Here is a 14,209-nt window from a genome sequence, read left to right on the forward strand (position 1 = left end):
AGTGAGATGATCAGCAGAGACCTGGTTTTAGTTTATCCTTGAGGTATGGAACCAGCTTGTACTCCTTCAGCACCAATTCCCAGTCTAAGTCTGGAATGGTCAAGTTTGCAAGTGTTCCCAAACACTCAATCACAAACTCCTCCTCTTCATCATTAGAGATCTGGGCTGCAAGATCCCCAACATAATCCTGTAGAAAATATAATTTTAATACAAATATAAAATGATTTCTGCAGAAGAACCACTCTAATAATTCAACCCTTTGGAAAGAAAAATAAGTATCAAATGTGACTCCCTTGTTTTAATAATTTTGAGCTGAATTACTAGGGGAGCCTATGGTGAACTGGTTTAAGGCAAGAAAACTGGAGTGAGGACGGAAGGGTTAGGGGTAGAGATCGTAAAACAAAAACATCATAAAAACCTAGGTTTAAATTTCTAGGAGTTATTCTTACAAAGAAGGTGTTGATAGAAAGCCAACTTGGGTCATGAGTTAATATTTGATGAGAGCTCAGTAAAAGTTATATTTCCAAATGGATCATTTTAAAGCTTCAATTCGCAGGCCATTACAATAGACAGGTCAAAAATTATACTTACAATAAATAAGTTTTTAGTTGGTCCATCGTGCTGAGAAATGTTCCTAATCATTTTCATTAGCAGTGGGTCCTTGAACTTCAGAGCTCTCTTCATGAGCATCTTTAGCCCATTTCCTGGTACAGAAACACCAAAGATTCCCCAGTAAAAATAAGGTTCACTAAAAATAAGGTTGCTTATAGTTCACAAAAATTCCATAATTTATATGCAGTAACGTGCATAAACTTTAAATGTCCAATAGATTTTGGTGGTGGTGGTGGGGTTAAACTACACCTGAGGATATTTTTTCCATTGATTTTTAGAAGGAATGGAAGGGAGAGAGAGTGGGTGAGACAGAAAGAGGAACATCAATGTGAGAGAGAGACACATCAATTGGTTGCCTCCTGCACGTATCTGATCGGGTTTGGGAATTAAGCCTGCAAGCCAGGTACATGTCCTTTACTGGGAATCGAGCCTATGTCCCTTCATGTTCAAGCCAATGCTCTAACCACTTAGCATACTGGCCAGGGCTCCAATAGATTAATTTAAAAAAATATTTTTATTGATTTCAGAGAGGAAGGGAGAGGGTGGGGGAGAGAGAGAGAAATACCAATGATGAGAGAGAATCATTGATTGGCTGCCTTCTGCATGCCCCCCACTGGGGATCAAACTTGCAACCCGGACATATGATATATGCCCGACTGGGAATTGAAGACTATAAATTGAAGACCAGAAATTGAACTGTGACCTCCTGGTTCACAGGTTGACACTCAACCTCTGAGCCACCCTAGCTGGGCCTCCAATAGGTTCATTTTGATAAACGTATACTGCTATGTAATTCACACACACAACATATAGAATATTTCTATTTGCTCCAGAATCCCCTATGCCCAGCCAATATTATTCCACAAATTCAATCACTTTTCTTCTCCTCTTCTATTCCTTCTCTTTCTTCTTATTAAACATAGATTAATTTTGCTTATTCTAGAATTTTACATAAATGTAATCACAGAGTATGGGCTCTTTTGTGTATAGAATATGGGCCACACATTTTAAAAATGTACATGCTAGTTGACCTAGAAAAACTACTTCTAGGAATTCATCCTAAGAATATAAAAATGAAAATGTGGAAAACCTCAGAAAAGGGAAAATCACTGCATTGTTGTTTGTCACAGAAAAGAAGTGGTAGCAAATTAAACAACCAAATTAGCAGATTAAACTATGGAAAATCATTCAATGGATTATTTTGTAGCTATTGGTAAGTATGTTTTATAAAAGTATTTAACCACATGGAATGATATTTCATATATTATTAACTTAAAGACTATCACCATACATAGAGAAGAACCCCATTTTAATTTAAAAATATATAGAAGCAGCCCAGCTGGCATGGCTGAGTGGTTGAGCATAGACCTATAAACCAGAAGGTCACGGCTTGATTCCCGGTCAGGGCATATGCCCAGGTTGCAGGCTCGATCCCCAGTGTGAGACGTGCAGGAGGCGGCCGATTGATGATTCTCTCATCATTAATATTTCTCTCTCTCTGCTTCTCCCTTTCTCTTTGAAATCAATAAAAATATACAAAAAATTAAAAATATATAGAAGCATTGCATCAAAATTTTACCTACGATTACCTCTAAATAGGGAGAGTAAACACTTAATTTTTTCCTATCTGCTTATTTGTATTTTTTGTAACAAACAAGTATACTTTTCAAATAAGAAAAAAACTATCAAGAGGACTCTGCAATATCATAATGCATGGCAAGCAATTTTGCAAAGATACTATAGAAACAAATACCTAACACTTTTGTATTATACTATCTTACATTGCAATGAATTACTCTGCAAATTAAAAGTTTTTTTTTCATATAGAAAGTATTTTTAAAAATCAAATTTCAATTAAGGGTAACTGACCTCATTACTGAAGGGTGTTTCTACTCATGATTATCAGAATATTCTGAGTCTATCTGACCTTTTAGGGTTATAGCTATAATTTTACTTCCTTATTACCTATTTTCTATCATATGCCAATTGCCATATGATAGAGGTTATTTATGAAGCTCAAAGGCACTAACCTTCACAGATAAGCTGTACATTCCTTTTATTAGCAGCAAGATTAATGCAGAAAGAAATCAGTTCCAAGTCAATTCGTTCATCTGAACATTCAAAGAGCATCTTCATTAACTATTAAGAAGCACAGGGAATATTTTTACTCAAAAAGATACAAAAAAACCCCGAATCACCATTTTATCACAATGTGTTAACTTAGATTGCATGCTGGAAATAATATAACACAATTACATTTTCAGTACATAGCTGTGGCACACTGACTATTGAATAACTAAATGAATAGGTGGTTAATGAACAACTGCATTAAATATAAACTTCCAGGAAAAGTGGAGGATACAGAAGAAATATTAAATAAAGCCTATGCATTTAAGGAATTTAAAATTGTGCAGACATAGAGCATTCTGAGCAAAGAAAACACCTTGGCCAAATTTACAAGACAGGAAAGAACATGATTCCACTGAAGAACTAAAAGAAGATAAAGCATGGTTGGAGTGAGGGAAACAGTGTTGAGAGATAAGATGGTAAAAGCCAGATCACAGGGTCTTGAAGTACATGTTAAGGATTTAGGGCTTCTAACGATAATGGAAAGCCATTAAAAGATTCTAAATAAGGAAAGTGTCAGGATAAGATCCGGGTTTTAAAAATATCTGGCCAGTGTAGAAAATAGACTGAAACAGGGTAAGAAAACCACAGGAAAATCAGCTAGAAGGCTAGAGGAAACATGCAGGTAGATGATGGCTTCTTGGACTAGGGAGAGCAGTGGAGATAGAGGTAAAAGGAAGGCTAGATCTATATTTAGGAAAAAGAATCAAAATGGGATTGAATAACTGACTAGATGTTGGGATTATTGGAGAGGAAGGGTCAAAGATGACTCCTGGTTTCTGCATCAACATGGATGGTGGTGCCAACATTTACCAAAAAAGAGAAACTAAAGTATTCACGTTAAAGGGAAGATAGTAATTTTGGTTTTAGATATGTTGAGTTTAAGCAGCCTATTTAAGAGTCTAGTACAGCTATTCAATGAAGATAATAAAGGCAAGTCTGAATTTAGAAGAAATGTTTGGACTGGAGGTATAATTATAGGAACTGCCACATCTATGTATAAAAGCCTAATATGCAAATTGTCCCCTCGGGAGTTCGACCAGGAGTTTGATCGCTCACTATGTTGTGTGCTGACTACCAGGGGGTGGTGCGAAATGAAGGAAGGCCCGGGCTGGCAGCCAGCAGCTGGGGAAGGAAGGTCTTGGCTGGCAGCCGGAAGGCCCCAATCAGCCTTGATCACCAGCCAGACCTAGGAACCCTACCTGTGCACGAATTTCATGCACTGGGCCTCTAGTATTCTTGATAACTGAAGCTGCAGGCTGGATCCAACTATTTGGGCATGGGTATAAAATAAGAAAAGAATTCTATTGAAGGTTAAGAAAAAAGGGAGAGGGTCAGAGAAGCAGCAAACAGAAAAGTAGAAAGGAAAAGGTAGGCTACCTATGCCATTCAGCAGTAATCTAGATTTTTCATAAGAGATAGAGGCTATCATAAAGGAGAAATGAACAAACTTTGTGCTGTAGTTTTGAAAAGCTAGTCTTCTATTACTAGTAAATCAGAAAATTAAGTTAGTGTATATTATCTATATACTAGAGGCCCGGTGCATGAAATTTGAGCACTCAAGGCAGTCCCTCAGCCTGGCCTGAGCCCTCTCACAGTCCGGGAGCTCTCTGCCGGCTTAAAACAAATGGGGGAGCGGGCCTAAGCCAGCAGTCGGATATCCTTAGCATTGTGCTCCCCAGCCCTGAGCCCAGCTGGCGCCAGGAGCGGGTGCAAGCAGCGCTTCCCTGTGGGTTGAACATCCCTCTCACAATCCAGGACTGCTAGCTCCCAACCGCTCGCCTGCCTGCCTGATTGCTCCTAACCGCTTCTGCCTGCCAGCCTGATCACCCCTTAACCACTCCTATGGCAGCCTGATTGACACCTAACTGCTCCCCTGCCGGCCCGATCACCCCCAACTGCCCTCCCCTGCCAGCCCGGTCGCCCCCAACTGCCCTCCCCTACAGGTCTGGTCGCCGCAACTGTCCTCCCCTGCAGGCCTGGTCACCCCCAACTGCCCTCCCCTGAAGGCCTGGTCCCTCACAACTGCCCTCCCCTGTGACCTGATCACCCACAACTGCCCTCCCCTGCTGGCCATCTTGTGTCCACATGGGGGCGGCCATCTTGTGTGTTGGAGTGATGGTCAATTTGCATATTACCACTTTATTATATAGGATAAGTGAATATTAACTATTTGTTGACTGGTTAGACCAGGGGTCCTCAAACTTTTTAAACAGGGGGCCAGTTCACTGTCCCTCAGACTGTTGGAGGGCCGGACTATAGTTTAAAAAAAAAAACTATGAACAAATTCCTATGCACACTGCACATATCTTATTTTGAAGTAAAAAAACAAAACGGGAACAAATATAATATTTGTATTTGCATGTGGCCCATGGGCCGTAGTTTGAGGACCCCTGGGTTAGACCCTATTCTGTTAAATCTTGTTTTGGTTATTCTCTATGTTAGTTCCAGATAATGTCTAAGTTGTAAGAAGGATACACAGTCAACACACAAAATCATGTGTTTCTATGTGCTAGCAATGAACAATTGGAGAGCAAAATAAAAAACACAAATCCACTTATAATTACTCCAAAAATAAAATACTTATGTATAATTCTAACAAAACTATATGTAAATATAATTTGCTATACACTGGAAACTACAAAATACTAAAGCAGGTTGGCATGTATCATGCCTTTTCCCAAAGGGCAACTCTTTAACCCCAAATACTGCTACTGGAATCTTTGGGTAAAAAATCATTAAACACTTAATAATGTTATAGGCTAAAAAAATTCTATGGCAAAAATAAAGTAATCTAAATTTATTGGATATACATTTAACAGATTTTGCAACTTTTCTATAAATTAACTGCCAATTAAAATTAAATTACAATTTAATAAAAATGTAGGTGACAATCCTCTAGTTAATGAAATTAGTATGTTTGTCATATTCATTAAGAACCTACTATAGATTTCTTCTAAACTTTTACTGATAGAAGCTTTTTGTAATAACAAAATATGTTATATCAAAGCAAATCTTTAAGAAGGCAAAATATCTGTTGTTATCTTCTTGAAATTAACCTTGCGGTATGAAAACTGCCCTTAGAAAATGGGGTTACAGGTGATATGTTTAGAAATTGAGGGTTTTTAATTTTTGTAATTTCCATGTTACATCCTGTGGTGAAATAATCAGGGGCTGGATTTAAAAAAAAAAAAAGGTATGATTTGAAATCTTATCCAACACCCACCCCCCAAGATCAAGAGAAATCAGGACTAAATGTGAATTAAATGTATCATGATATAGAATTAGTCTTTCATAATAAGAAAGAGAAACACTTCAATTTTAATTAAAGCATTCACATTTTAAAATAATAGTTTAGTTCAAACTCCATGTGCAATATGATGTCTTTAATTTGATTGCTACCCATGGCACTTCAAAAGTAAGTGTAATTGCTGACAACTAGGAAATATTAAAACTAGATTTGTTCTGCTTTAACGATGTCCATTGTCATCTTTTACTAATTTAACTAGAAGGCACTATAAGGGCTTCAGCCTGTGCAATGAAGAGGCAATAGTGCTCAATCAGACAAGTCCCATATTGAGTATCAGATACCAAAGACCCACGACTGAAATCACTGTGTCTAGACTCTCTGGCACCTGACTTTACTTATTTACCAGTGACCAGAGGCCAACCCCCACAGCTCTCTGTATTCACATACACCTCTACCACCCCCAACCCCCTGCCCAAACATCTTTGAATGATTATGGCAGAACTTTGCATGCCTCAGGAATCTCTTCTGACTGGCTACTCCCTAGCTCTGCTGTTTGAAGTGATGCTCTGGTTTCTGAACTTCAGCAGATAATGGCAGGCAGGAGCAAAGGGGGCTGTCAGAAAGGACGTTTACCAGCATTCAGCTAAAAAGAAGCATGTAGATCAAAGAGGGGCCAAACAGGACAACTGTGGTGGAAAACATGTGGATCACTATGAAGATCCCTGAACACTGTTCTAGGGTAAAATATTAAATAACACCATGACATCATTACCTAAACATGTACTTTGATTGGCCACTCTATTACCAATAAATACTTTTATAAGCATCTGGATGGCATTTGCACCTATTTAAACAAAACATGCATCTTAGAGGTCTAAATAACAATGAACTGTTAATGTGTACTTTTAACTATTATTAGAATACAACTATTAACTCCTGGTTATCCCAAGTATGCTTACCTAAGACAATTTACCCACTGAGACCATTAAGATCATATGTAAAGAAAAGACTTGCCCTGGCCCCAAAATTTTGCAGAATACTGACATAATAGGAAAAAAATTAGAATATATTGGATAATTAGAGGCAATAAAAAAGTACAAAAGAAGCAAAGCAACATAATATTGAAAGACATTATAGGACACACTGTATATATAATCAACTACGCTGAATGTTAATTTTCAAAAGTGAACTCTAATTATAGGTTTAACCTATAAAACACATATAAAAAGAGCAGTATTTAAATTGGACTATGAATGGATCCAAAATAATGAGAAAAAGATCGGCTATTTTACTAATAATACCTTACTTAGTGTTTTACAGCTTAGAAAAGCTCCTTAATATATCTCTAATGTAATGAAAGAATATGACATACTACATACTCTAATCACTGATATGAATGAGTACTGAATCTTTGCTTTCCCATTTTCAAAGTGATTTTAGCCTTCTCTTTGAAAAATTTATTTGCAATACTTGACCATCTTTTTTTTTTACCATCTTCACTAAATAAAAAATATGTATAATCGCAAAGTGAATAGAGTATTGTATTAACTCTAAAATATTCTGAACCTCAGATATAATTTTATTTAAATAAATAATAAATTTGTTGTCACAAAGAAGCTTAAAGCTTTACTGGTGTTTTAAACATTAATTCAAAAAGCCAATAACTATGAAAGGACGGTCTTTTTGATTCCTGGAGGAATTAAATTGAATTCCAGATATGCTTCCGATGATTCTTTTATTTTATAATGAACCTGGAACTGGGTGGCATATCAAGCCATGTCAACTTTTCCCTAAATATGTCAAAATTGAGTCCTGTAAAAGTACAAGTTATAGGCTGGATAGCACTTTAGGAACAAATATATTCTAGAGTATCATTTGGTTTCTCATAATGTGACCTCATACTAAAAAGCTTCAGGATGTTTATGACATAATTTGATAATATAACCTCACCTAATCCTATTAGGATTGAAGTTTTAAAAAGATAAAATGTTAAATACTAAGTGAGTTTGAGAAGATTCTGTTAATAAAATATACATCATAAATGTTCTGAAAACCTTATTGCAAAAATGTTTGATGTTAGGAAATTATCTGGCAAGAAAACATGCATCAATATTGTTCTAAAAGGTCTGAGAGAATTTTCTACACATAAAGTTGTCAACAAATAGATAATAAAATGTTTCAAAGGTAAACAAAATAGGCTTTTATTTATGATTCTTTATTTAAAATAAAGTTTTATATTTTATGTCTGAGATTATACATTCTAAGAGAGAAGGGTAACTCCAAATTCAAGATTCAACAAAATAACTTTTCCATCCCCTTTTAGTTTAGATTTCTCTCCTTTATTTAATTTTATTTTTTTAAAACTATAATCTGGATAAAAAGTTAATCTAGGCAAGAATATTATTCTTTTTTGGCTGCTTTCCAATTCATATCCTGTAGTCAATGAAGTTCTGACACTAAATGGGATTGAGAAAGGAACACCCTTTGAAACTGCAAAGCAGAGACCCTGGGAACATGTGGAGTGAAACTGTAGTAAATCACCTGTAATCTCCCTCTGACATGGCTACTCTTTTATTGAAAACTTGTTTGACAAAAAGCTTGATTACACTTCGCATTGGCTACAGTCTGACATGCGTTATCTTTGTAAGAAGTCTTGCCTTGTTAGATAAAATATGCTATATATTCTTTAAAGGAAGTCTATTTACTATAAACACACATAACTAGCTTATCTCCTGACATAAAAGGCTAAGAAGTTATCCTTGAGAGTTTATCAGTTTTTAATTGTATGTAGATAAAGTGTTAAAATTCTGGAATATAAAATTCAATTTTAGAATTTCCTTACTGATTTGGGATGAACAGAAGGACGTTCAATTAATAAACAAAGAAATTATGGTCTATTTTTATTATTTATTACTTTTCTAATAATACAAAGTTAATAACTTACATTATGCTAACGAGAAAGTGCCTTTTAGGAGTCTTAAGAGCAATTACTTTAAATAAGTATAAACTATTATTCATATTCTAAAGTGCTTTTAAAGTGTTTATTGTGTATTATACATCCTGTAATTTTCCTTTATCTATTTTAGAAAATCATTTTATAGAAAATAATGTAATATTAAAATCAGCCCAACCAGTGTTTTAAAATAGATAATCAAATTCCTGGAGCTCAGTTTAATAAAGATTAATGGAACACTAGTTATTCTATGAATGTAAATTCCCTAAGAGTAAAATCATATGTATAGAATCTCTACCCTTACAGTCCATGCAAACAAAAAAAATCACTAAACTCTTTCAAGTAGACTTTAACATATGAAATGAAATGTTAACTGAGAACAATGCTATAAAAATAATTTTTATGAAGCACTTTCCCATCAGCGAATGCAAAGCACTTAAAACCATCAACCATAATAGAATTAAGGGCAATTGACAAAGTTGGGAAATGTTTGTAATATGACAGAGTTCAAATAGCTATCTATGTATCTATATCTTATTTATTAATCATGAAAATATTAACACGACAATGAAAAAACTGGCAAGAGACATGAAGGAATAATTTATAACATAATATGGATACAAAACATAAAAAATGTTCAATCTCATCATAGAAATGTAAATAAAAAGACACTTCATTTTTAGAGAAATGATAATACCCAGTGTTACTAAAAGTGAAATGTTAGCTGGAAATATAAATTATGTCTTTTTAGAAGGTAATTTAGCCACAATACGTCAAATACAAAAGTGTTCATGCTTTTTGACCTAGTAATTCTACTTTTAGGAATTTAAACTAAAGAAAAATCAGAGATATGAATAAACATTTATATACTATAATATTTATCCCACATTTTTTTTAGTTGCTTACATACCTTTACTTCTGTTTTTATGTGATAAAATAGAAAAAAACTAAACATACAATTTAACAATATTTAAATTATGGCACATTTATGCAACAATGTTATACAACTATTAGAAATTTTTGAAGAACATTCAATAACATGGGAGAATACTTATGGTCTGTGCGGTAAATAAAACAATGTGTAATTATATAGAGCATATAATCCCAATATATTATTTTTTAACAATGTAAAGGAAATGTACCAAAATATTAAATGATTATCTCTGCATTAGGGATAACAGTTATTTTCATTTTATACTGTTCTGTTCTTATACCAAATTTATATTATAATGGATTAAAAATTTATTTTTAGGAAAAGGGCATCTGGGAAATAAGAGAAAAATGAAAAAAATTTTTTTGACTGTAGTTTTTAAAAACACTGAAACGACCTACCTGTGGTATACAGTCAGTATATGCGAACATTGATTTAAAGCGGTCATCCATGCTTATGTGGTAAAGTACACACATTGCTATCTGTTTGTAGTTTTCATTGCCTGGGAATAAGAAATCATAGAAATGGTGATTGGTAATTATATGATTAAATTTTTTGGTATAACTCACTCCAATTAATGCATTAAAAATTTTAAACTACTGACTCAAAGCTCTTCTAGAAAATATTTCAAGCTCCCTATTTCAATTCCCAAGTCTGGAGCAAACTATCTGTGAAATATTATAAACTTCCAAGAGATAATGTATATTTTGAAAGATATATTTTTGGATAAAACATGAGGCCCAAACCTAAAAATTGGTAATTTTCAGTAGCCTACTATAAAGTTGACCACCTCATCCTTATTTTTTAAATCAAAATATGTTAACACTTTCCTATAAGGATCTGCTGTCCCAGAAGCACAGGCTTAGGAGAGTCACCCCATATTACAAGGCTCGGTTCTGATAAGAACTCTTCATTATTCTCTCATTCTCAACAGGTTATAAACTCCTTAACAAAAATAAACTTGAGAAAAGGAAATCATTACAGTACAGATTATTGTCATCAATGTATGTTCCTCTACTACCACCACAAACAATGAGAATCTCTTCCTTCTTTCATATTTTCTTGGGTGTAATACAGGGGTCCTCAAACTACGGCCCGCGGGACACATGCAAATACAAATATTGTATTTGTTCCCGTTTTGTTTTTTAACTTCAAAATAAGATATGTGCAGTGTGCATAGGAATTGTTCCATAGTTTTTTTTTAAACTATAGTCCGGCCCTCCAATGGTCTGAGGGACAGTGCAAACTACGGCCCGCGGGCCACATGCAAATACAAATATTGTATTTGTTCCCGTTTTGTTTTTTTACTTCAAAATAAGATATGTGCAGTGTGCATAGGAATTTGTTCATAGTTTTTTTTTTAAAACTATAGTCCGGCCCTCCAACGGTCTGAGGGACAGTGAACTGGCCCCCTGTTTAAAAAGTTTGAGGACCCCTGGTGTAATAGAACTTAACTTCTCTCCTAGAGTGGGGAATGGTCTTGGAGGGGATGGCCTATTAGGAAGATGAAAGGACACAGAGAGAGAAGTCTGAAAATACTGAAGACAAACCTCCCAACTAGCTATATTACTTCATATATCTTCGAGTAGCACGTGCCAGGCAAATAAAACCTACAGGAGTTTCCCCCTTGTTTGGGCTGAGCACAATCGAACAAAAGAAACTGGAATATGACTAGCACTACACCAGAGATATTTTTTCCTTGAGGAAAGTGTGAAAGGAGGTGATGACAGATCTAAGGGACTACAATACTGTACTCGGAAGTCTATATAACCCAAGTTGCTGATATGTCTTCTAGATTTTGTCTGGGTAAAGGTTCCCTAGAAGTTAATCAATCGATTTGCAAATATCTATAAATCTGATTTTCATCTCTTTTTATATTTATTTAAGAAATGAAAAAAGACTCAACTGACACTTGCCCTTTTATTCAGAAAAAAATGTAAATAATTCATAAATGGTATTGTTACCCAGATGTTACCTTGATGATTCTAATTCAATCTTGATACATGCCACATATTTCCTTTTATCCTCTAAAGAACTGCAATATATGCCCTGACAAGTTTTGCTCAGTGGCTAGAGCGTCGGCCTGTGGACTGAAGAGTCCCAGGTTCGATTCCGGTCAAAGGCATGTACCTTGGTTGCGGGCACATCCCCAGTAGGGGGTGTGCAGGAGGCAGCTGGTGGATGTTTCTCTCTCATCAATGTTTCTAACTCTCTATCCCTCTCCCTTCCTCTCTGTAAAAAATCAATAAAATATATTAAAAAAAAAGAATTGCAATATATGAGTGAAGATTACAGCATGTAAACCACAGGTACCTTATTCATTGATTCAATAATTATATAAATGATTAACTTGATAAAAAACAGCCTATAACCTTATGACATCTAGTAGATATCTGACAGCTGCAACAAAAGACAAAGTATTTTAGGAGAAAAGTGAATACCTGGAGAGAGAAGAGTGAATACCTGGAAATAACCTGAATTCATTTCTTCAAACACAGCTGCATACAGAAAATAGAGGCTTTCTGGCTGCCAACACTTATTATTACTTAAAGGCTAATTTTCAGATCATATAGCAATAAACAGCCATTAAGAGAGATTAAATGGTCCAAGTAAAATAAGAGCTTATCCTTTATTATAAGTTAATAATCTTTATTTATTGAAAGAAAGGATATCTTAGTTCCTAAAACATAAACCTAAAAACAAAACAAAACCAACAACCAAAAAATAACAAAAACAAAACACAAAACACCAACAAACAAACCACCACCCAACAATCTTGTATATCCTAAATGAATTCGAGGGGCTGAAGGGTATGATTTTCTCCTAAGAATTCATGACGGAGAACTATAAACTCCAGCTAACTAGCTATGATTCCTCCACATCCTACAAATGGCAGGCATTTCAAAAGGGCTCCTTTAAGACTTATAGACATCAATTATTCCCTAACAGCATCCCAAGTAAAAACAGGCTGCCAATAGTATGCTGGCAGAGCACCAAAGGCCCTGTAAGTTCTGAGCAGAGCAGTGAAAAGACTGAGTATTTTGAGAACTAGGCCTTAATGAGTAGAGGTGGATTAGGCAAATCTGTTCAAGTAATAAGGCCAGGCTGGAAAAAAAATGGCCTCGTCATTACACTTCTTTTGGTATTTATGGTAATAAACATGAATCATGATGAACTCACTGGCTATTAAATGCAGAGGTCATAAGTACTTCGATAGGATTTCCACAGGAATTCACCGTTAATTAGCTGGATCATTATTTGAAAGTGTTCCTGAATTATCTTAGCAGTTGTGCAGCCATTCCTCCAAAATTGGTCATTCCCAGCTGAGGGCAGTTAATGCCTTAACAAACTGGTCATTAACTCCAGTAACTGACTTTGTGGGAATTACTGCTCTTATAAAATACAGTCAAGAGGTTTTGTCTTTCTTTCTTTCTTTTTAAAGAAATTGCAGCTGTAGTTCAGCTGGAACAGCTGAAGGAGGAAAAAATCAGCTCTCCGGGCTGCTCTCACGATCAATATTCTGCCAATTAAAGGGCAAACGCATGCTGATGGGTTTTGAATTTTAAAATGTCTTCAGTTTTTTCATCTCTGAAGTGATTAGTAAAAACACCATTTAGCCACTAATTTTGTAAGACACTTGGGATTTTCCATTCACAGTTCAGTCATGCAGAAATATGAGTTCTGAACACCAGAACTCGAGGCCAAATTTCCGCTTCTGCAGTAGACCCAGCCCAACACTTTGTAAAAACAGAGTGAGAACACAAGTTATGGGCAACATCATTAGCCAGATTCTTATTCCCTTCTATACTCCATGTCTTCATTCAAAGTAGAAAACTCCCTTTGAAGTCACAAAGCTCCATGAAAAGGCAAAAGAAGTGGGACTATAAGCACCCTTCTATTAGAATAGAGTAGCATCAAGGCCATATTTTACCCCTAGAAAGTCTATGTGAATACAACATAGTTCAAAAATCACATGTGTCTTTAAGTTTCCTATAGAGTCAGAGCCCTTAAAGCTTTATCAATATAGTGAAAATGCCACAGGCAAAAACACCACTTAAAAGATAATTGCAACAATTATTGAACATATATATTGAATACAGTGAAATATACTTAAAAATATACTGAAGGTACATTAGAACAACTTTGGTACATGTTTCCACATAATTTTATGTTTAACCTATTAAAACTTGAAATTGGAGAGACCAATTTTTAAGAATGCAACTATACTAGATAGTCTCCTATTTTATAATATACTTGTTCACAATCAAATCTAGTAAATATTTGAGGTAAATAGATAAAAACCAAGTGTTTTTAACCATGACTTGAGGTGGTGTGG

At 35.1% G+C, this 14,209-nt stretch overlaps 1 protein-coding gene across 1 annotated transcript in view; it reads right to left on the minus strand.

Moving 5' to 3' along the window:
• KIFAP3 (kinesin-associated protein 3) overlaps positions 1-14,209 on the minus strand; it is a 112,748-nt gene that overhangs the window by 52,752 nt on the left and 45,787 nt on the right. Inside the window, exons 11-14 of the mRNA XM_005867725.2 lie at positions 10,275-10,375; positions 2,643-2,751; positions 592-704; positions 22-187 (exon numbers count right to left, since the gene is read on the minus strand). Coding sequence (XP_005867787.1) covers positions 22-187; positions 592-704; positions 2,643-2,751; positions 10,275-10,375 — 489 coding nt within the window. The remainder of the gene's footprint in view (positions 1-21; positions 188-591; positions 705-2,642; positions 2,752-10,274; positions 10,376-14,209) is intronic.

Source organism: Myotis brandtii, unplaced genomic scaffold (assembly GCF_000412655.1).
Source record: "Myotis brandtii unplaced genomic scaffold, ASM41265v1 scaffold250, whole genome shotgun sequence".
Classification (NCBI taxonomy): domain Eukaryota; kingdom Metazoa; phylum Chordata; class Mammalia; order Chiroptera; family Vespertilionidae; genus Myotis; species Myotis brandtii.